Source organism: Xyrauchen texanus, chromosome 17 (assembly GCF_025860055.1).
Source record: "Xyrauchen texanus isolate HMW12.3.18 chromosome 17, RBS_HiC_50CHRs, whole genome shotgun sequence".
Taxonomy (NCBI): domain Eukaryota; kingdom Metazoa; phylum Chordata; class Actinopteri; order Cypriniformes; family Catostomidae; genus Xyrauchen; species Xyrauchen texanus.
Genome location: NC_068292.1, coordinates 39,281,189 through 39,303,475, shown reverse-complemented (window position 1 = coordinate 39,303,475; position 22,287 = coordinate 39,281,189). Strand labels below are relative to the sequence as shown.

Sequence of the window (22,287 nt, the reverse complement as noted above, 5' to 3'; positions counted from 1 at the left end):
TGTTCAGTACTTTCTATACAGATATTTGTATCCCTATAAATCTATTAAACTCAATGACCGTTTGACCTAGAGAAATAAAACCAACTGTAAAACACTCAGAATATAATTATTCGTAAAGCACAAGGCTTGACAAATCAAATCTTGTTTTGGGGAGTAAATGTGCAGTAATTTTTATACAAGTATAATTCTATCATCATTTGAGTTTAATAGATTATTGGGAAAACTGAATCTGTATAAAAAAGTATTGAACATTTACTCCCAAAAACAAGATTTGTGCTATATGAAGAATAATATTCAGAGTGTTTTACAGTTGGTTTTATGTCTCTAGGTCAAAGGTTAATTGAGTTTAATGGAAGTAGAATATTACAAACATTTACACTGCTAGATATATTTGAAAACATATAGAATGTAAATTGCACAAACAGAGCCTTGTGTCATAAGTGATATTTTTAAGAACATTTCATATTTGTTGTGATGACATAATATCAAATGAAAAGTGTTTAATTGATTTATAGGGCTAATTAAATTGATATGAAAAAAAAAATTATATCAAAGTCTAGTGGTATGCAGAATAAAGTAATTCAAAAACACTATAACAGCCAGTAGGACCATTGTATTAATATGGTTAAGGCTGATGAAATAGTCATTTAAAAGGCTAAAATGGTCCTCTGAACTTTTCTTTGTCCGTACGCCATAAACTACAGACAGGGGGATTTCAATTTAGGGTAATGACGTGTGTCTCAAAGTCGTAATGCCTGTGTACAGATTGGCTTCACAATTTCTTAATTCAAGTAAACGACGCTCGCGCGCATCCGCCCATTGTTATGAGCTTCAGGCTTCCTTTTGTCCGAATGAGAACCTAAGTGGAACACTCCATTCTGGAAGAGGGTGGGTCAGCGAGGTGAGCGTCCTTAAAAGTTTAACTTTTTTACAATAATAACCGGTTGCATCGCACCCAGCCTAAGTATATAGAATATTAGCGCCTTAATATTTTGAAATGTATCAAAATAGCTTATAATAAAGTTTAATCGACAGCGGTTGTATGAAGCTAGGTCACCCGCGTCAGATGTTTTGGGAGCGACGAAGATGAAGAGACACTAAGTTTGTGTTTCCACTGACGCGGGAGAAATCCGCTCACAACCATGGAACTATCTGTTAGCATCCCCGTTCATCTCTATTACTGTGCTCAGCTAGCGCAGGGCTCCCAGAAAGCTAGTGAGATGGAGGCTGACGTCTTTGCGCTCAGTTCCGGGATTGGGTGTCACGTGATTGATCAATCGTCAATGGAAATAGATAGGGAAAAATATCAATCAATTTCAAGTTTTTAACTCTTGTGCGTTAATTAAAAAAAAAACTGCCATAAAATTATAATATATTTTCTTTATTTTCTACTTTCACTTAACCAACATCAGTCCTGATCATAACTTCCAAATATGCACTCACTTTCAGGATACTAACCCTTTAAATTACAGTTTGTTTAATGCCATTGTTGTTTTTTTTACGCACACACACACTCTCTCTCTCTCTCTGTCTCTCTCTCTCTCTCTCTCTCTCTCTCTCTCTCTCTGACATCCATACCAACACACCCACACAATTTTAGCTGCATCATTTGTTCAATTGGCCTGTAGTGCTCTATACAGCAAACAGAAAATAGGTCAAAAGCATGTATTTTCTCCATAGGCTAAACATGAAAAAAATGACGCCATCTGGTGGAAAATATTAAAAAAAATAATTTTGAAGCCATGGATCCGGAATGAAAGCATAATATTACAGAATTCATAATATTATGCTCTAATGGCACTGGGATCAAATATTGGAGTTTTAATTGGTTTCAATGGGGATATTTTTGTCCTTAAGATCCTTAGTGTAACTATTTTGTGTACACGGTGTATTATAGATGCATAATAGGAATTGAGGTTGAAATATAAAAATTCCCCCCAAAATATTCACCTTTTGCAAAAATTTTGGCGTTGGCATTAACAGCCAAAATGATCGAGGAAAAAAAAAATGAAAAAGACAAAAATGTCCCGAAGGTCGCACAAGGGTTAATAGCACTTCAAAAACAATCCGTCACCGGATGACCATGTGCTATAATGTAATGAAATATATTAAACTGAAATGGTTCTTGGAATTATTTTTATTTCGCCATGTAACACGGCTACTTTTGAATGGCTCACTATGGAAAAACATGCCGTTTGCCATAGGGTGGTGTAGTTCCAGCATCTACCAGCAGGTGTTAACAAGGACCTGCTAACCAGCCTGCTCATAACGCTAGGAAACAGCTTGCTCCGCGCCGCTGTCAATCCCACAATCCACCTTGCGAGCGTGGCGCTCGGCTTCCATAGAAATGAAGTGAAAACGCTCGCTCAGCTTCGCCCAAAGCGCGCCAGTGGAAACGTACAGTCAGTTTTACCAGGAGAGGCGAGTGAACACAAGTATGAGAAGGACGCGAGAACACATGTGACGAGCACGCGGAAACGATACCGCTGTTACTGGAAATCTGAGCACGAATGCGCTGCTTTATTTGGGGTCTTCTGACTGAGAACTTTTGTTTATCGGATGTCAGTTCGTATCTATGTGGGATTTCTGGCGTTTTCTTTTGAGGAAGTGCTAGTCCCATTCCCCCCACTCCTTTCTCATCCTTTTGGTTTTTATCGGGGTTCTTTGGTCTAACTACTCTCTTGTCCCTGGGGTCGCGTGGTGCTTTACGCGAGTCTACGATCCAGATTATCAACACTTTATCACGAATTAAATCAGGATGTATGGACAAGTGTTGATGTGGGAAGGAACTTTGTAAACACATCCCTATCCAAACACTGACCCCAGCAGATCCAACTCGCCTAAACTGGATAAAGGGATGGTGGTAAGTCATGTTTCTGAACTAAAATCTTTACAATCATCCAGTTTCACGGTATTATTCAACGGTTTACCAGAAAAGCCAATTTCAACGTGACGTCACTGTCTGTAGTTTCCTCCTACTGATTTGAGTTACTTTTATTGATGCTGTTGTTGCCTTATACAGTGTGTTGCTGATGTTATATGACAAACTGCTATTGTCCCTCATCTAATGTTGCCAGGAGGGTTCAGTGTTTTTTGGGGATGATTTGAACCCCTCCCTGTCTTAAGACCATTCCCACCCACCCTGCACTATTCCACTGGGAGTACAGCTTCTTTATTGGACATAATTTCATTTAAACTCTTATCTGCCATTGTTGTGTGCTCTTCATCTATGACCATTTCGTTTGACAGACATATTCATCCTCTATTGTTTTGCTTCCATCAAAGACACCATCATTCATTACCCCTCATCCCTATCTAACAAAGACAATATCCTCTGAAACTCCAGTCCTTTTTGAGATTCAGGAGGAAAGATACAAGCCGTAACTGGCATTTGGCATTCTATGTAGGGTGTTTGAGTTGTCTAGTCTTTTGTTTATTTAATTTTTTTGCTTGCACTGCACAGATCTGATTACTGTTTGCACTCTGCATGGTTTGTTGTTTAGAAACAGTGGATGTGCTGGTTCTCTTGGAGACTAAATAGCTGACAACATGTTCAGTTTATTCAAGCATAAGGCTTGACTTCTCAGGAAAGCCACATGTCTGTGTGAGTTCTTAGTTGGTCAACATTGACTAAGACTTGTCATTGTTTGGAATATCCTTGATGTGTTTCTACATTTATTTTAATTTCCCAACAAAGAGTTGCAGTTAGGGATATTTCGATTAATTTTGGCATGTAAAGGGCTGTCAGGAGTCTCACCTGGAAATGGATGAGGCCAAAATGAAACAGACTTCATATAATGGGATGGTTATGTTCACTAAACCACCATTTGTTTGTGGTCTCATTAGCTATCCTTTCCATCAAGTCTGGGACTCTAGACAAATGCTTAAATGTATAGTTCACCCAAAAATGAAATTTCACTTACCATTTACTTACCCTTAGGCCGTTCCTATTTATATGACATTCTTTCTTCAGCAGAACACAAAGTTTTTTTTTTTTTAAGAATATCTCTGCTCAGTAGGTTCATACAATGCAAGTAAATGTTGACAAGAACTTTGAAGCTCCAGAAAGAACACAAAGGCAGCAGGAAAGTAACCCATCTAACAGTAGTTAAATCCATGTCTTCAGAAGCGATATGATAGTTGTAGGTTAACTATATCTTTAATGGGTCGTCTGTCTTGTCAAGACTTTTCTGTTGCCTGTATCTTTTTGCTTGACAGGATCACCCACCCAAAAATGAAAATTCTGTCATTTATTTAACCTAATGTCATTCAGGACCCCTATGACTTACTTTCTTCTGTGGAACTAGAAGTTTTGAAGAACATTCACGATTGGGTACAGGGTCGGTCAAGCTCCAAAAAAGCATCAGAAAAGTAGTCCATTTGACTCATGCACTAGCCTATATTCCAAGTCTTCTGAACTCATGTGATAGCTTTTGTTTGATTGTAACAGGCATCAATTAAAGCATTATTCCCTGAAAATCTTATCTGACTGCCACGTTTACCATTCACTTTTTCATTTACGGACAGGAACAGCTTGGACATTCTGTATGAAAATCCCCTTTTGTGTTCCACTGAAGAAAGCTAGTCAAACTGTGAAAGACTTCGGGGGTGAGGCGGCGTTTATGGGTGAACTATTACTTTTAGTAGCCAACTTAGTTTTCGTAGTCAGCATCACTTTTGGAGTGAATCTTATTGTGCATGATCTTTGCTAGGTGTGAGATGCACCATTGTGGTGCAGCAGTGGGCAGTCAAGGTGTTTAATTACCGCCACAGCATCCTGGTCTGGCATCCTGAGGGTGTGTAGGAACTTGGCAATATGTCTATCAAAGTTCCTGTCTGTAAGATTTACAATGAACATTTGGGAGTCAGAGGGCTGTTTCTTTTTCTTCTTTCTTTTGACTGTTGATTGGATTTTCTTGACACTGGAAATTGTTTTTAAGCTAGTACAGTAAGTCAGTACCGTTTGACACTAATAAGGTCTAGAGTTCCTTCTTGATCTTAAATGTGTATGTGGAGCGTGATAAAGCCCAAATGTAATTCAGCTTGCACAATTTACTCATGAATAATGAATTTGTACTACATAGGCTGTATTCCAAAATACATTCACTCAATATAGGTATAATAAAGCTAGGATATGACATACTGTTTGTTTTTAGTGAAAGCATAAAAAATGGCCTAGTTCACCCAATAATACAAATTTTGTCATTTTCTACTCACCCTCCAAACTCGTTCTGAAAATGTATGACGTTATTTTTTCAGTGGAACACAAAGCTGAAGGTGAAATTCGTCTTACTGAAGCTCTTTTCCATACATTTATAGTTCATGGTGACTGTGGCTTTCATCTCCAAAAAGACAAAAGACACCATAACATAACCCTTGTATTGCTTCAGACTATAAGAGCATAAGTTGCATGGACTTTCAGCAACCTGGTCTCAAAGAATGACGTTATTATATGTTCACTTTTGCTAAAATTATTTTTACGTGGCTTGTCCGTATCGCTTCAGTTACTCTAGAGGCGGTAAAGCAATGACTTTTATTTTCTTTCATACAAATCACAAGTAAAACGACAGATTATTAGTTCATAAACATTTACTTTTTGCCTCATTTCTCAATAAAAGTTGTAGCACATGTAAGGCGATACATTTTATGTCTGCATTACATAACCAACTACATTTACAAGCTTGTTCAAGTGCGATCAAATTGTGTGGTAGCTCAACTGACAAAGCTTTGCACTTGCGAGACAAAGGACCGGGGTACGAGTCCTGAAGAGCATGCAAGTAAACACCAAAAATGTCATCATAGCACCATAAAATTATGTGGTGGCTTCAGCAATTGTATTTTTCCTCTCACATTTGCATTTTTAAAAAACATTTTACATTAACTCCAAGTTAGGTTTAGGCTAAAGGTTTACAGTAGGGAGGTAGGTTTTGTTTGTTTAAAATTTGATAAAACTCTTTTTAGGAGAAGATTTTACTTATATTAGTGCCACACAGTTGACATTTTACTATGAAACTGCAGTGACATGTAGGCTATAAGGAACCACATAAAAGCATTTTTCATAAATGTTGCCACAGTCATGTAATTTTCATGAGACCAGGCTGCCTTTAAGTGTGCTTTTTGGAGCTTGAAAGGCGTGGCCCCTATGAACTGTCGTTGTATGGAAAAGAGCTGTGTAAAGATTTTGTGTTCGATGGAGAAAAAAAATAACGGCATTCAGAATATTAGGGTGTGTAGCCTAAATAAACTGTTCTATTTAATCTCATTTAGGAACAGTTCTATTGGGAAAAAAATAAATATCTCACTGTGTCCTGAAATGTTTAGACTGTCTTACAGAAAAGAAATTGCTATTCTTAGGTCTTTCACAAAGCAAGGTCCATTTGGTGCTATAAATGGGTGAAAATAAGAAGCCTATCAATATGCAAATGAAAACAGTCCCACACAGAGACATGAATAGAGCATCACATGCTCATAACCTCACAGAACATGCCACTTGCATCAGAGGCAGCTGTTATGCAACCTGCACCTCCACATCCTTCTCTGCCACTTGGGCTGCTGCAATTACAGAAAGAACTCCTGAATGTTAAAGAGGCAGAAAGAAAGCGAGACAGGGTAGGCAGTATAATGCCTGGCAATCTTCATTTTTTTTATCAATATCTTGTCTATTTCCTGTTTACTGCTTTAGTCGTGTGTCTCTTCGACGTGTCCGCTGACTGCTTTTTTCTCTTTGAATGAAAAGGCTGAACATCCATCGAAAACATTCTGTTTTTCTGTTTCAGTTGTATGCATTTTTATTCCCTTGAACTTTAATGTGTGAGGTTTTATGATTTAATTCAGTGAGGCTTCACGGTTTCAAGGAAATGCCATTTATGGTATCATCCTCAAAGGAAAAGTGATGCTTGTGCGTATTTTGTGGCTGTTTCAGCTTTTGAAATCTTAAAGGAATAGCCTAGTTCACCCCAAAATTAAAATACTCTGTTTTAGAGCTCCATGATTCTGGATAAATTGAGAATTACAATTATTTTACAAAATACTGTAAAATGGCAAGCAGATTTCCTTGAAGCAAACACACTAAAATCCCTTCATTTTGTGAACACACACATGATGGTGCATCAACTTATAAACGTTTATGGTTTTGAAAATAAGTCTGTCGTAATTTGCAGGCGCAGCATTTTGCAAGTAATAAGTAATAAATATTTTGTACATTTAAAAAAAAAAACTAAAAAAAATATTTTCTTTACATTGTTTCAGTAGCATTTATACATGACTTAATCTATTAAAAATGTGTAATTATGACACATCTCCACTTTATACAGAGCACCCCCACTATTTTCAGAAGCCCCCTCAGTGATTTTGATCTGTAACCACGCCTGTCTGTGCCTCTGTTAATTTAATGGCCTATTTCTGCGCAGACGCAGCTGTGACCTCTTTCCCAGACTTGGATACAAGCTCTGATGCCCTTGGCACTGATGCCCCTGGGATAAATGGCAGCAGAGTCACAGTTTAACCTCTAGAATCGTCCTGCCCTGTCAGCCCTCAAAGGCTGAGCATCGCTTTCTATCTCTATGTATCACATTCTCAAACACACCTTTAGATTTTCTTGCATTTTATCAAAGATTGTTGCCTACTTTAATGCCTAAAGGTATTAAAGACCATGGCAATGTTTGAAATGGAATATAGTTTTCTATTTACGTAATACTAAATAAAAATAGGCCTATTTGAAATGGTAGGCATTATTCTATTTCAAATTGTAGTACTCTACATTGTCCTCTCTAAGCCAAATGATTGTTGGTATAAGGCACTGTTCATTGCAAATATAGCTAGGGCAGGGAAATTTAATGTTAATTTCTGCAAATAATCATTTTAATTTTTTTTTATAATTTAATAATGAGTAAAAAATTACCTTTACTATACATTTAAAGGGGTAGTTCACCCTGAAATGGTCATAATTTACTACCCCTCATGTTGTTCCTAACATTTATGACTTTCTAATGAGGAACACAAAAGGAAATGTTAAGCCGAATGACAGCCTCAGTCATCATTTACTTTCATTGTATGGAGAAAAATGCAATGAAAGTGAATGGTGACTGAGACTACACCGCTATACATACTGCTTCTACCAATTGACGGATGACTTTGTGCCAATTTATTTTTTGGTCGCTGTAGCTGTTTGTCAACAATAAAATATATAGAAAATGTTTTCTTCTCCCTTGAAAAGTTGATAAGCCTGTTTGCATTGTTTTTTAACCTGCTGTCCATGACCCTATGAGAACTTTTTTTGGGTTGCGACCCTCCATCTATCTATCTTACTTCCTCTGTTACCTTACAGTGACTTGACAGGCTACGTTTCATTAGACCAAAAAGACATTGTTGACGTGTAAATGCTGACAGCTTTAGTTCTAATACAATCTGTCCCTGTGCTTTTCACACTGTTTTATTCCTTCACTGCCATTTCTAGAGTCCTATTTGCACAGACTTGCTCATGCAAACAGTCCAGTGCTTTGTCTAACTTCAGAATAGTCTTCTATTAGCCTCTCTCCATCATTTCCTCATCTCATCATCCTCTTTTATTCCCCTCTCCGTCTCTCACGTTGTCCCAGCTGGGATGCAGAAGAGAATGTTTAGTATGCCGGCAGCACTTCTGAGCCTTTCCTGACTCCCCATAGAAAGCAGGACAGAACATTCGTCCAGCATACAGAGGGAGGGGATACTGTGGGAGCAGAGTTTCTAAGATCCGCTCTAGGAATGTCCATGATTCATTTGACCTCGCTTTTACCCGATCTGCAGTTGTCCCTTGTCGTCCCAGACACATGAGTTGTGCCTCATTCTAGTATTTAAGGGTTATGTAGATTTTGAAGCAATATTTAAAAAAAAAAGAATTTCCCCCCACTGGGCAGGACTCAACAGTTGAGATTTTTTCTGCTGGCTAAGTCAGGCCGTTTCGCTCAGATTTGTGCTCACAATGCCAATATTTTCACCGGCCCCTCCACAAAAATAAATTGTATTTTTATAAGTGCCAGAAAAGACTGCACATATATTTCATTAATTGTGGGGGGAAAAACAAGGTGAATTTAACAAATAATGTTAATAAATTGTCAAGGAGTTGCATTAAAACGATTCATCAACACACTATTCTTGGAAAACAATGGTTGACAGTGATTTATCTATTTTCATTAAAGAAAGGTTTTAAAATATTCAATTTTAATAAAAAACAAGGTACAACAAATAATGTATAAAAAAAAAACCAATTCTCCAATTTTCAATGATAGCCGAAAAAAAAAATGTATTGGCCAAGATGTAAAATAACACCATGACCCTTCATAATGCACTTTTCCTGGGAAACAATGGCATACAGTGATTTGTTTTAATTTTTAGCCCATTCCAACTAATGCATTCAAACTTTAAAAATCCCTTATGTTTAAAATTTAATTAAACCTAATTTATGTAAAGGCCCGGGTATACTTTGCTTTTCTGCATTCTGGATCAGATTGCGCCTGGTCGGCCATGTAGCTGTTCAAAAGTAAAATCTTTTGACGATATTGATAAGAAAGGCGCATTCACACTACAACTGTTTTGTGATACACTTTCAGTTCAGTCAACGGCAAGCGCATGCTCAGACGAGGAGATTTGGCATGTTGAGAATCTGAGCCACATACGAACAGTCTGCACAGACTGTACTGATGATTACATTTGCGTCACACACTGTGCATGGAGCGATCAGCAACACAGACAACCGAAGTATACTTTGAACTAGGGATGGGCACGAGTACTCTGGTACTCTATTCGGACATGGCAGAAATGATCGATAGTGATCTCGCATGATGTGACTTTTCAATTAATTTGAAATCCAGTGACATTTACCTGAAAACTAAAACGAAAACATGTCAAAGTGTGAGCTTATTTTTAATTTTGAGATTGATTACATTGAGGTTTTTAGGGGTACAGTGATTGTAAGAAACGTCTAGTAGCAACCAAACTGATACAACACTGCAATGCTATTGTTACAATAATCAAAGAGAGTGTAAATAACTGCTTGGAACACCTGTCTCTGCAAAACATTTGCTAAACATGATTTGTTATCCTTACAAGTGTTTCCAAGTAAGATGTCCAATACAAAGTGTCATTCCAGTGCACCTTCCCTAGTTGAAAGGTGGAAATTCAGACTCTCCGAGACTACCTGTAGGAGGTGGTCTGAGTTCGGTTGCAATGGAACTGTAGCGTGATTCCCGTGAATGTGAAAGCAACTCTGACTCGGGTACACACTCGTTCAGGAAGGAAAGTAACCCGAACATGCATTTTTGCCGATTACGACATCATTAGTTTCGACAACACAAGGATCCACAACATTCCTGAAAGTCCCAAAAAAGTAATGACACCACAATGACATACAAGTACAATCAACACTATAAATACTGTCTGTCTGTCTGTCTGTCTATCTATCTATCTATACACCATATAAATGCTATATATAAATACTATTATAGGTTATAAATATAGGGTATAGTAGGAGATGACAGTGGCTATAACTTCACTTTGGACACGAACGTGAGTAAGCGTGCAGTGTAAACAAAGATGCAAATTAATTACTTACAATCAGCTGTCTCCTCCAAAAATTCCGTTTGCGAGCAGCAGCAAGCCGCCTTCCCCTGGACATCTGATGAGATATGACATGAAGCGCACATATATGCAGTTGTCGTTCACTCTGCTGTGTATAATGATATGATGAGTCGCAGTATGATGAGTCACGTTGTGTTCTCCATTTGTGTTTGTGATGACGTAAGATGAATGCAAATTGACAGAGGTTCGATAGAATCAAGTGAGTGCAAAATCAGACCAACACTGCGGAGGCACCGGGAACAATCGCACTCTGAATCGGACCACAGCAAACGTGCCCAGTGTGAATTCCCCTAAAAAAAAACTGGTGCCTGCTTACTAAGATTACTACGGTAACCTGAAGAAAGAACAGACAGACGTGCGTTGGTCACATTCTTTCAGAGTTGAGCAGCAAATCTTCACATAATATTAAAATATGATGCATTAGATTTTGAATCTTTTGTACTTTTTGTAACACATTATTTTGTAACAGCCTATAATAATGAATAGACAATACACTGGAACAACAAGGCACAATGCAGCAGCCATAGACGTTTGTCAGACATGTTATTATAAATACAGTTATGAACATGTAATTGCCCCTTGAGTACTATGGGGCAGTGGTGGCTCAGTGGTTAAGGTTCTGGGTTACTGACCAGAAGGTCAGGGGTTCAAGCCCCAGCACCACCAAGATGCCACTGTTGGGCCCTTGAGCAAGGCCCTTAACTCCAGGTTGCTCCGGGGGGATTGTTCCCGTAATAAGTGCACTGTAAGTCGCTTTGGATAAAAGCGTCTGCCAAATGCATAAATGTAAATGTACTCGACAAGTACTCGAGTAATTAGTTGGAATACACGAGTAGACAAAATGACCAAAATTCCCATCCCTACTTTGAATGTTAGCTAGATAACTTTACCTTTGTAAAGTTACATAATTTGCAACAACAATGTTTAACATGTCACAGAAAACCAAATGTTTTAAAGGCTTCACCAAAAATCTTATCCAGTCAAACCTGTACTGACAACATCTTTATACCATACAATAAAAGTGAATGATGGAGGCAGTCAATGAAGAAGAGTGACGGTGGATTCACCATTAACCTCGGATCTAATTTAACCGCAAGAATTTAGAATCTATTGTTAAAAACAGTGAAATGAAATTTACACATGGCAAGAATGCAATATATATATATATATATATATATATATATAGCCATGTGGTGCTTTGCCTGGTTTTGCAGACTAAACATGAACTACACACAAACTTGAAATATAATGGAAGAATTTAATTTACCAGACTCTTTGGTAGATCTATCCACCAAAAAAGCTACTTTAATTGGCTGTTTATTTGGAGCATTTGAATGACCGAGGGTTATTAAAAGGGATAGTTCACCCAAAAATGAAAATTTTCTCACCCTCATGCCATCCCAGATGTGTATGACTTTCTTCTGCAGAACACAGATTAAGATTTTGAACTTAATTTTATTAATATTATTTAATATTTCAGCTCTGTAGGTCCATACAATGCAAGTGAGTGGGTGCCAAATTGTTGACGGTCCACGTGCGTGCGTCCGTCCATCCGGTACACACTACCGGTCAAAAGTTTTGAAACACTTACTTATTCTTTATTATAATCTTTTTTTTTTTTTTTCTTCTTTTTTTCACATTTTAGAATAATAGTTAAGTCATCAAAACTATGGAATAATATAAATGGAACTATGGAAATTATGTTGTGACTAAACAAAATCCAAAATAAATCAAAACTGTGTTATATTTTAGCATCTTCAAAGTAGTCACCCTTTGCCTAGAATTTGCAGAAATGTACTCTTGACATTTTAAACCGTATTGAATGAGTTTTCTTTATTATTTGGTCCAAGTCATCAATTTCAAAAACCTTTTTTAATAAAATGGTAGTTTTGTAATGAAATAAATTGATATGTTGGTTAATATTTTGTCTACAAAACTAATTTCAAACATTTAAGAATAAGACTTCAAATCAAAAGATTTTTAAGATCATGAGAAACATTTCAGTCAAGTGTTTTAAAACTTTTGACCAGTTGTGCATGTATGTATTGATATATAAAATGTATGTATACATGTATATGTATATGTATATGCATGTGTGTGTGTGTGTGTGTGTGTGAGATCAAGCTTTTGACACTTAGGACAACTAGGGACTAGGTAACTATTACACGAGGTGCAAACATTCATTGATGCTCAAGAAGGCAACACACTTTTATATGCATACTATACTTTATGTAATTATCTGTAATGCAGATTCTGAAGAGCAGTTCTAAATAAAAAAATATTTTATCTCTTATATTTGTATAACTTATGAAAGGGGTGTGAACATTTGAGAAAAAGGGGAATCCAAACTTGTCTTAACAATATATTCTGTTTATTAAAACTCCTATGAATGGGTTATCAGCCGTATTCCTTCTCTTCGGCTTTCTATCTTATTTCTGAAAAGCAATCTAAATCGATCAATTCTATGATTTGGCAACTAAAAAGAGCCATTTGGCTCCTTAATTGTTTAGTTTAGGAGCCAATGGCTCCTAAGCCTTTTTTTTTTTTTTTTTTTAGTCTGGAGCCCTGTTCAGTTGGAGTCTTATGAATTACTTTTGTGCTTACTTATGTGATTTTTGTAGCCTCAAAGTTCTGGTCACCATTCACTTGCATTGTATGGCCAAAAGAGCTGAGAAATTCTTCTTAATATCATAATTTGTGTTATTCGTCTGCAGACGAAAGAAATTAAAACACATCTGGGATGAAACATTTTCATTTTTGGGTGTACTATTACTTTACTGAACAAGTCAAATATAGTACAGACAGTGAACGTTCCACTAGTCATCCGACAACCAACTAGTGAGTTAAATATTTTTAGCTGTGGTGCTTTTAAAAGGTATGAATTGAGAGATGCAAATTTTGAGATGTTTAAGCATGCTTGCAGCGCGTGGTGCTTTTGAGTATAATTACTATCAGTGTGGTAACTTTCAGAAGTTGAAGTTAAATCACCCTCATTATATCTAGCATTGCTTGAATAAAAATTTTCAGCATTCAACAATAAATGTTAATTTGCCTGCTGTAAACAATGTTCCCGTTATTATGCATAGTCTGCAGCTTTATTTGAGAGTAGGGCTGGGATAAACAATTATTTTTTAAACTATTAATCTAGCGATTTATTTTTTCGATGCATCGATTAATCTAACGATTCATTTTTTTCAGTTCGATTTCGATTAATCAACTTGTGACAACACCGGTAATACCGGTTTCATCGGGGGTGGGGGTGTATAAAATGTAAAAAAAAAAAACATTTGCCGGGAGTTTGATTGACTGGCAATCTGATCAATCAATCATAATACGCCATTTTTGTCCGACAAAGTAGTCAGGAGAGAGAAGATTAACGTCGGTGGATTTGAATTTGAATAATGGATTGTAGGCTACTGTACTGACATCTTTCCGCGGTTAAAACAACAGTCCTTCTGATGTAGGCTACATTCATGTTTAGCATATTTGATGCTATAAATTAACCAAGGAAAAGATGATCGGTTCACGACACATTAAAGAGCCACAAAATATTAGGCCTATTTATGGTTTAATTTACTTTGAATGACCAATTTTGAAAGTTGAGACTTTATTAAATGTTACCTGCTTGGTCCTGTCTGTCAGCGCGTTGTCAGTGTCCTCTATGTATTTTTCATGACATTCATAGCTATAAGCGCATTATTAATAGCTATAAGCGAAAACTTTAGGTGTCGACAACGTATTATAGCCTACTCCAACATCGAGTGCAAAGTGGGGAGTTGAAAAAAAACTTACGGTGCTCTGTCATCTGCAGCTGCTCCCGGGTGGCGCCTCTTCAGATGGTGGTGCTAGAATGGAAGGCCATCTCCATTTTGCAAAGACGACATATCACGGAATTGTTTCCTTTTAAATTAAAGAATTCCCATACTTTAGAGGAACGAGTGCATGCCGCCTTGCACTTCTGATAGTCTGAGGAGCCACTTGTGTTGCTACTACTCGCCGGCGCCGCCATCTTTGTTTTGGGTCCGACGAATCGACGCGCATTATTTGACGTCGACGCGTTGTCCCAGCCCTATTTGAGAGGTGTTGTGGACTGTATTTTTATGGAGTCTGTTGCCGATTCTTTATGGTGGGGTGCCTGACAACCAACGGATTGCTTTAATAAACTGTTGCAGATTAAAAAACAGTTTGATGTTGTAAACCGCATGTTGTGCTCACAAAATAATCTTAAAGTTCTGCATTTCTGAAGTGATTTCAAGCAGTCCGGTCACACTGAAGCACATCATTCTGCACCCTGGATGCAGATAAGCAGTGTTGTACCCTAAGTTGCATCATCTCTTACCTCCTATTCATTTGTGTATTTATAAGCTTTCCTATCGTTTTGGTGTGCTTGGCATCCACATTTCCCTTAGAAACGTGCATCTCCGTGCTGTTGCATAATATGAACATCGTAAAAACAGTTAACCGTTCTGTTTTTTTCCCAGACAGTAATCTAATCATCAAAAACTCACACCAGGTTATCCCCTAGTAATGAAACAATGACACGTGTCTAATTTCTGCACACCAAACAGAGTGGCAAAAATTATGATTTTCAAACCCGTTTCCCTAACATTCCCCCATCTTCCATTGAAGGAGCAAACCGATAGTCTCGCCCCAAGCTCACACCATTGGTTGAGCACATTGCTGTGTCGGACTAGTCGGGTTGCTGAAAGAAACAGAGCAATGTTATGTTAGCGCCACATAGCCATAGTATTTACACTCCTCAGGGAAGTCAACTTGCAAATAACTTTCATATAGTTGTGTTTGCATATTGAGCTGGGATAGAAGATATTTATTTTTACATAGAAAATTACACAATTTATCTGTAAGCTTGTATAGTAAAAACGCATGTACATGATCAATGAATGTATGATTGGCCTGAAACTCTCACGGACCATCCTTGTTACTGAGACCTGACTGGGTGAGTATTCAGCACTAGAAACTGATGAAGATAGTGATAGATCTATGAATGAGGTCCTTTAGAGAGCTGGGGGTTGGGTGGGATCTTGAAGAAGGGGTAGGGGGAATCCAGGGGCCTTTAGAAGCTATGGGTGAATAGTAAGGGAGAGTGGAACAAAACAAACATTTACAGGACTGCATGAGGCGATGATGGGAGTGAAAACTTTCTTACGGTCATAGACAGCTAGGCAAGAATGAAAAACTAGAACCTGCCAGTGTGGAATTATAGAGTTTTATAAAGCAGTGGCTCATAATTTACTCACCCTGATTCAGCTCTGTCTGTCAGTGTTGTTCGTTCACATCTTCACGGTGAGGAGTCCCTCCCCCCTGCCACATTCTGCCAGTTCAGTGAACAATTCCCTCTTGAACACTTGTAGCATCTGCTCTGTTCCTGGATATGACTGTATAGACCATGCCACAGTAGAAGAGAAAATCTCTGAAAACCTGTCAAGAAAAAGTCAGATTTTATCTTAAGTAAATATAATCTACTATTTGAACCCTTAAATTTTTTTAATTGTGTCAGTATTTTAAGGACAATTAAGAACATTTACCCCCTTGCCTTTTGGTCCGATCGATGCCTTTGGTCCGAGGCCCTTTGGTCTGAGACTTTAGACATGACGATGTTTTTCCTGAAGCCTAAACCCTTTTATTCTGAAGCCCAAAACCCTTTTATTCTGGCTGTTCTGCCTGATGTCTGAGAACTGACACTGAGGTTTGAGTATGTCCTAAAATGAACACTGTACTGGTGTTGTCTATCTTTTTTTTTCTTCTTTATGATTATTCTCATAATTGTTTTCTCTTTTGATTATTCTTAGAAATACTATTTAGTAAATATAACCCCCCACAATAAAAATCAATACATTTTCATTTAATCAGGGAGTACAACAAATACCATGAGGTATAACAGCATTATAATTGATAAATTCCTTGTGAAACAGTAATGAACATAAGACTTTATATTTTGCATGACAACCTAATAGTTGTCAAAAATCTTAAGGGACCTAATAGTAGAATTAATAAAATTTTTGCAAAATACTGTAATTCATTTTCTTTAGATTTTTGGGCTAAAATATGACCTGGCCCCTTCTTTTTAGGATTCACCTAGAAATGTGTCACCCTGTTTTCTAATTTGTGGTAGATATACTTGCATGGCTATTAGTGTGGGCAGGATTCAGTCCTAAAATTAGTTTCATGTGTGATACAGAAATGTGGAATAATGTGAAAATGCTGAGCAGGGTGTGTCTTGAATACGTTAACGTTAGGAGGAACTTAAGGCCTACGCCTATTCTTAGGCATAATGCAAAGTGGATTTTAGTCCTCCAACTTGCCCAATTAAATGTATGTTTATTCACTGGTGTGCATTTATCATGTATATCGTCGCTGTCCAATGGAAAACCACGCATCTCCACTTTTGGCAATTTTTACTTTTTACCATAAACGGTACATATTCCTACTGTTTGAATTGTGCATAGAAATGATCAATGAAAATATGTTTAATCAGGCTATCTGTTTAACAAGTATCTCCATTGGTATTGTTCATTGTATGATGATCCATCAGGGATGGAGTGGGGCAAATAATTAGCCCAACAGAGGGAAATGGTGACACCAGACTAGAAATATACATAATTCTGCCCATCTGAAAATGCATTATTTTGTTAGATGCATATGCTTGTACACTAGCTGATTACATAGATTTTAAGTATTTAAAATTAATATTGTATGTTTTAAATTAGTATTGTCACTGATCACGTTTTTAACTATTCTTTTCAAAAATATGCATATCCAGTAAAATAATGTTTGCCATTGTATTAATTTCTGCTGAAATCAGACATTACATTTGGCATTGTCAGGAGGACTATCAATTTTCAGGAACATTGGTGTTATTACACAAAATATTCAGCAATAGACATAAGTTTAATATAATACAATAATCTATAAACATGCTGAGAAGTCTCCTCCCGGAGCTCATTGTATTACATGCACTTGTTTGATGTGGAGAAATAATCTAAAACACTTTAAAAACCGGCACACCTTGAGCTCTAAACATCAGTGTGATATCCATGAGTGCTGCAAAATTGATTACATTGAAACCGAAATTGCGCTATGATGTTGCACGAATTCAAACCGCAAAGAACATTTTAATAAAAATAATGGCACTTCCTTTCTCCATTGCGATCAGTTTGATTTACTCACATGCTCGTGTGCTCCGTGAAGTTCAATGGAGACTTGTATGTGGTAAAAACAAACAGTTTTGTAATAGTAACTGCTTCACTTTAAACTGTACGCCTATTATTATCTTTGAAGTGTTTGAAGTGCTCTCTTGCGCTCGGCAACTTGGGTCATGTTTTTTTCCACTTCAATTTATCTCAAATATTTCAAACGAGTGTCATTTTTCAAATTTTTACATTTTCACATTCCACAAATTTTTTACAGTGCTGTTAAGTGAGTCACTGATTGAGCTTATCTGTGCTCGCAGCATATATATACAACTAATCAATAATGAAATTTATTGTCAATGATTTCCATTATCGGTAATTATCAATTGTATCGATTAGTTGTATATATGCTGCGAGCTAACAGCTAGCGGTCGTGTTATTGTTTTGGTCAGTTTGTGTTGTGTTTAAGATGATGTCACTGCAGTAGAGGTGGCACAACTATGACGATCAGCCTATAATCCCACCCACGTTGAGGTGGCACTAAACTGCAATCTCAGAAAAGTAGAGTTGAGGGGAGTCGAACCGTAACGTGCAGTGGAAAATTGCCATTACTGGAATATGTTTGTTTGGTCTTTCTCCAATATGACATCCACAAACTCTGCTTCTAATCTGGTCTTCTGCATATCTGCAGGTTTTCCGTCCCATGAGTTTGGGGAAAAAGCTGCTTAGTCTTGGAGATTTGGAGTTGGGTTTTGGTGGTGACTCCAAACAATTGACAAAAAGACAATTGACAATAGCATCTAAAGCATCTTCTACTTGAGTGACTTAATGCCTGCTGTCTTATTGTGTTGTTTTGAGATCAGATCCAGGACACCAGCTGTGAGCAACAAAGACTGAGAAACAATAATCGTAATAGCCAGTTCCAGTTTGATGACATCTCAGGGTCATGTTCTGAAGTCATTAGTGTTGTTACCACAACTAACAACCTGTCCAGGTGATATTCTTCTCACCACAACAGTACGGAACGGTTATCCGAGTTAGCATAGACTTTGTCAGTTTGCCCAGTCTGGCAATTCTCTGTTGACCTCTCATCAACAAGGCATTTCCATCCACAGAACTGCCCCTCAATGGATGCATTTTTTGTTTTTGGCACCATCCTGAGAAGATTCTGACTGTTGTGTGTGAAAATCCCAGGAAATCAGAATACTCAAACCAGCCCATCTGGCACCAACAATCATCCTTGCTATCTAATCAGCCAATTGTGTGACAGCAGTGCTAATCCAGTGTAAAATAATGCAGATACGGGTCAGGAGCTTCAGTTAATGTTCACACCAACCATCAGAATGGAGAATTTTTTTTTATCTCAGTGATTTGGACCATGGCATGAATGTTGGTGTTAGTATTGTAACTGCTCTGTACAATTGTGCTGAGAAATGGCAATGCTTTTCTGAGATGTGGGTTGGCGCTGAATTGGTGGCACGAGGGGGGACCTACAAAATATCAGGCAGGTGGTTTTAATGGTGTGTGTGTGTGTGTGTGTGTGTGTGTGTGTGAAACATTATTTTGTTTACAACAAAATAGAGTTGGCGATATAGCTAAATATTGCAAGTTTTTTCAGACTTTGTATCAGGTTTTTTTAAATGGACAGTTTAAATCTGCAATTTTGCTTCTAAAAGTTTAAACCTGAATAATAATACAATTCGAGGTCAACCGATATTGGATTTTTCCCAGGGATGTTCAATGTAAATATGTAAATGCTTCACACTGCAACCTCCCAATGTTCAAGACAAATCTATCGATTTTGCAGATACGATAACGAAACCGATTAATCGGCCGATTGAATATTTAAAAAAAGATTCTTAGTCTTTCTGTGATGGGGCGGCGCAGCCATAGAGGCCTTCAGAGTCAAATTTAAGTGAAATTCCAGATGTAGTTTATTTTGCAACCAAGATACAAATTATGTCAACCGATTTTTGCTAATACTTGATTTAAAAAAAAAAATGTTTCAAAAGCAACCATCGGCTTGGATTAATCCACAAAAACCATAAATTGGTCAACATCAAATCAAAACAATTGTATTAACACTCTCATAATCACAAGTCGCAAGACAAGGAGAGATTGTAAAATTAGTGTAATGACAATCTTTAGGTTACTTTTAATTATCACAGTATTCACAATGTTTCTTAATTTTATATCACAAGCAAAGTCATCACAAATATAAATAAAATATTTCATATTGCACAGCCCTATATGAATTGCATATAAAACCACATCATAACCATTGCATCATTTTGTGATGAATCATATGTTAATTGAGTCATTGTCGGCACAAATATTTACATCCCATAAGGCCAGTTGGCACAGTAGCAAGGAAATCAGCTAGTCTCGGGATCTGACTGGCCAGATAAGCAACAGGAGGCAGTGACAATAATAGTGTGTGAATGTGTTTGTGTGTGACCCATTTTATTCAGTGCACCTTTGGGCATGACAAAGACTTCTTGTTTCTAGTGTTGTCATGACTAGGAAAACCACATACACACATAAATACTGGTACTTGTGCAAGCACAGCCCACTGTAACTCGTTTGAATGTATCTCTCTACATATTTCTTGGTTTCTTTTTTTAACCCCCATGTGGTTTCACCATTTATACATACACACAACCATGGAGCTTTTTTCATGGCCAAAGCAGTGCTGTTACTATAGAGATGCTGCCCACATGATGGTATGGTCTTTGACAGCACGACTTTGCTATTAAAAGCCTCTCTTACTCTCTCGCTTCTCCGTATCAGCACAATTCGGCCGCTTCTAAATGACAGCAGACAACTATAACTGGGACAACTTCTAGCAGTGTTACTATGGTGACCCACAGCCTATGTACTTGCAGTTCCATGGTACAATGATGTTATCAGATGCTAATTTGATGCAGCAATTTAATGCATTAAACCATGATACTGAATGATTACAATATTGATATATCGGTGTATGTCAAAGAATATCATGGTATTACAGCCATGGTTGTGCTCCCCAAAACAAACATGGTAATACCATGGTACCTTTTTGTAAGGGTTCAGAATTTTGTTTAGTAGTTGAAAATTGTTAGAGCCTTGACCATGGATAGATGAGTTTGGTCTCAATGCTTTGTGCTAATATGGATGGATGAGCAAAGTTTTTATGATTTATTGAATATATCAGACAGTCATGGAGCATTGTAACTTAGGTTAAGTAAAGGGACAATAATTAACTTAAATTAAAATGGAGATTACATTGCCTGCTTTGTTGATTTAACAGAAGTCTTTGTTACCCCTTTTGTTAGATTAAAGGGATAGTGCACCCAAAAATGAAATTTCTCTCATCATTTGCTCACCATCATGCCATCCCAGATGTGTATGACTTTTTAGAAAAATGTCTGGGCTCTGTTTGTCCATTCAATGTAAGTGAATGGTAGCCAAACTTTTTAAGGTTCTGAAAGCATATAAATGCTGCATAAAATAATCTAGAAGACTGCATTATGGAAGGTGTGGGTGAGAAACGGATCAATATTTTAAGTCTATGAATCTCCACTTTGAAGCAGCCCTAAGGTGCATTTTACCAGAATTTGAATAAGAATCTAATTAAACTACTGTGAACTTTCCTGCAAATAGCTATGCAGGACTTCCTGGAGAGTTCAGAATGTCAAAATAAATAAAAATGTGAGGGTTTAAAAGTTAAAGGTGCACGATTGATATATTACTATTATTAGGGCCCAAGCACTGTAAGTGCGAAGGCCCTATTGTTTTCCTAAGGATTACTGTTTACATTCTTCCTTTCAATGTTTCAGGGGCTTTTGGGTAAAAAAAAAAAAGAATTTGCACACACATCAGAATCGTCTGCCATTTAGATCTTGGCAAAAGTTCACATGGGGAACTATCCTTGAAATTTGGATATTTGGGAGGCTCCGTAGCGCACGCCTTTTCATCTACAGTCATCAAACTTTGTACACATATAGATCTCATCAAGCTGGACAACATTCAACCTCATAGTCATAGGCTCTTTCCAACTGGAAGTTTGCCATTTTGCATTGTTTGAAAAAAATTCATGCTCTGGAATTTGAAATACTCCTCCTAGGGGATTTATGTGACAGGCACAAAACATGGGCATCATAATGCAAGACATTGAAGATGCTAATTTGCGAACAGATTTTAGATATTTCAAATGGTGTTGCCATGGCGAGGCAATAAATTAATGGTGAAAAATTAAAAAAGGAAGTGCTCATATCTTCGCCATGCATTGTGCGATTTTAGATACAAATTTTGATTCATGTTTGATATTGGGGGCTGATCACATGGATATGTCTATTGTGGGGCATGGTCATAGCGCCACCAATTGGCAGCAGGAAGTGTGGCACTTTTTACAAACTTTGGAATAGCACTCTTATTTTTATTTGAACTGCTTAAATTTTTTATAATATGTCAAGGCTGTACAGATTTAAATTTATGAAGAGATTTTTGATATCTTACCAATTGTTGCCATGGCAACGCATTT

The 22,287-nt window shown here is 37.3% G+C and overlaps 1 protein-coding gene across 10 annotated transcripts in view; it reads left to right on the top strand.

Annotated features, from left to right (window-relative positions):
* LOC127657466 (rho GTPase-activating protein 32-like) overlaps window positions 1-22,287 on the top strand; it is a 68,681-nt gene that overhangs the window by 226 nt on the left and 46,168 nt on the right. For 4 of the 10 annotated variants that reach the window (XM_052146234.1, XM_052146235.1, XM_052146237.1 and 1 more), the window contains exon 1: window positions 2,335-2,863. The exons of 5 other annotated variants lie outside the window; for them this stretch is intronic. In XM_052146234.1, coding sequence (XP_052002194.1) covers window positions 2,858-2,863 — 6 coding nt within the window. In that variant the 5' untranslated portion in view covers window positions 2,335-2,857. Of the gene's footprint in view, window positions 1-2,334; window positions 2,864-6,574; window positions 6,610-22,287 lie in introns of those variants that run through there. One more of the 10 variants, XM_052146239.1, reaches the window with a different exon arrangement.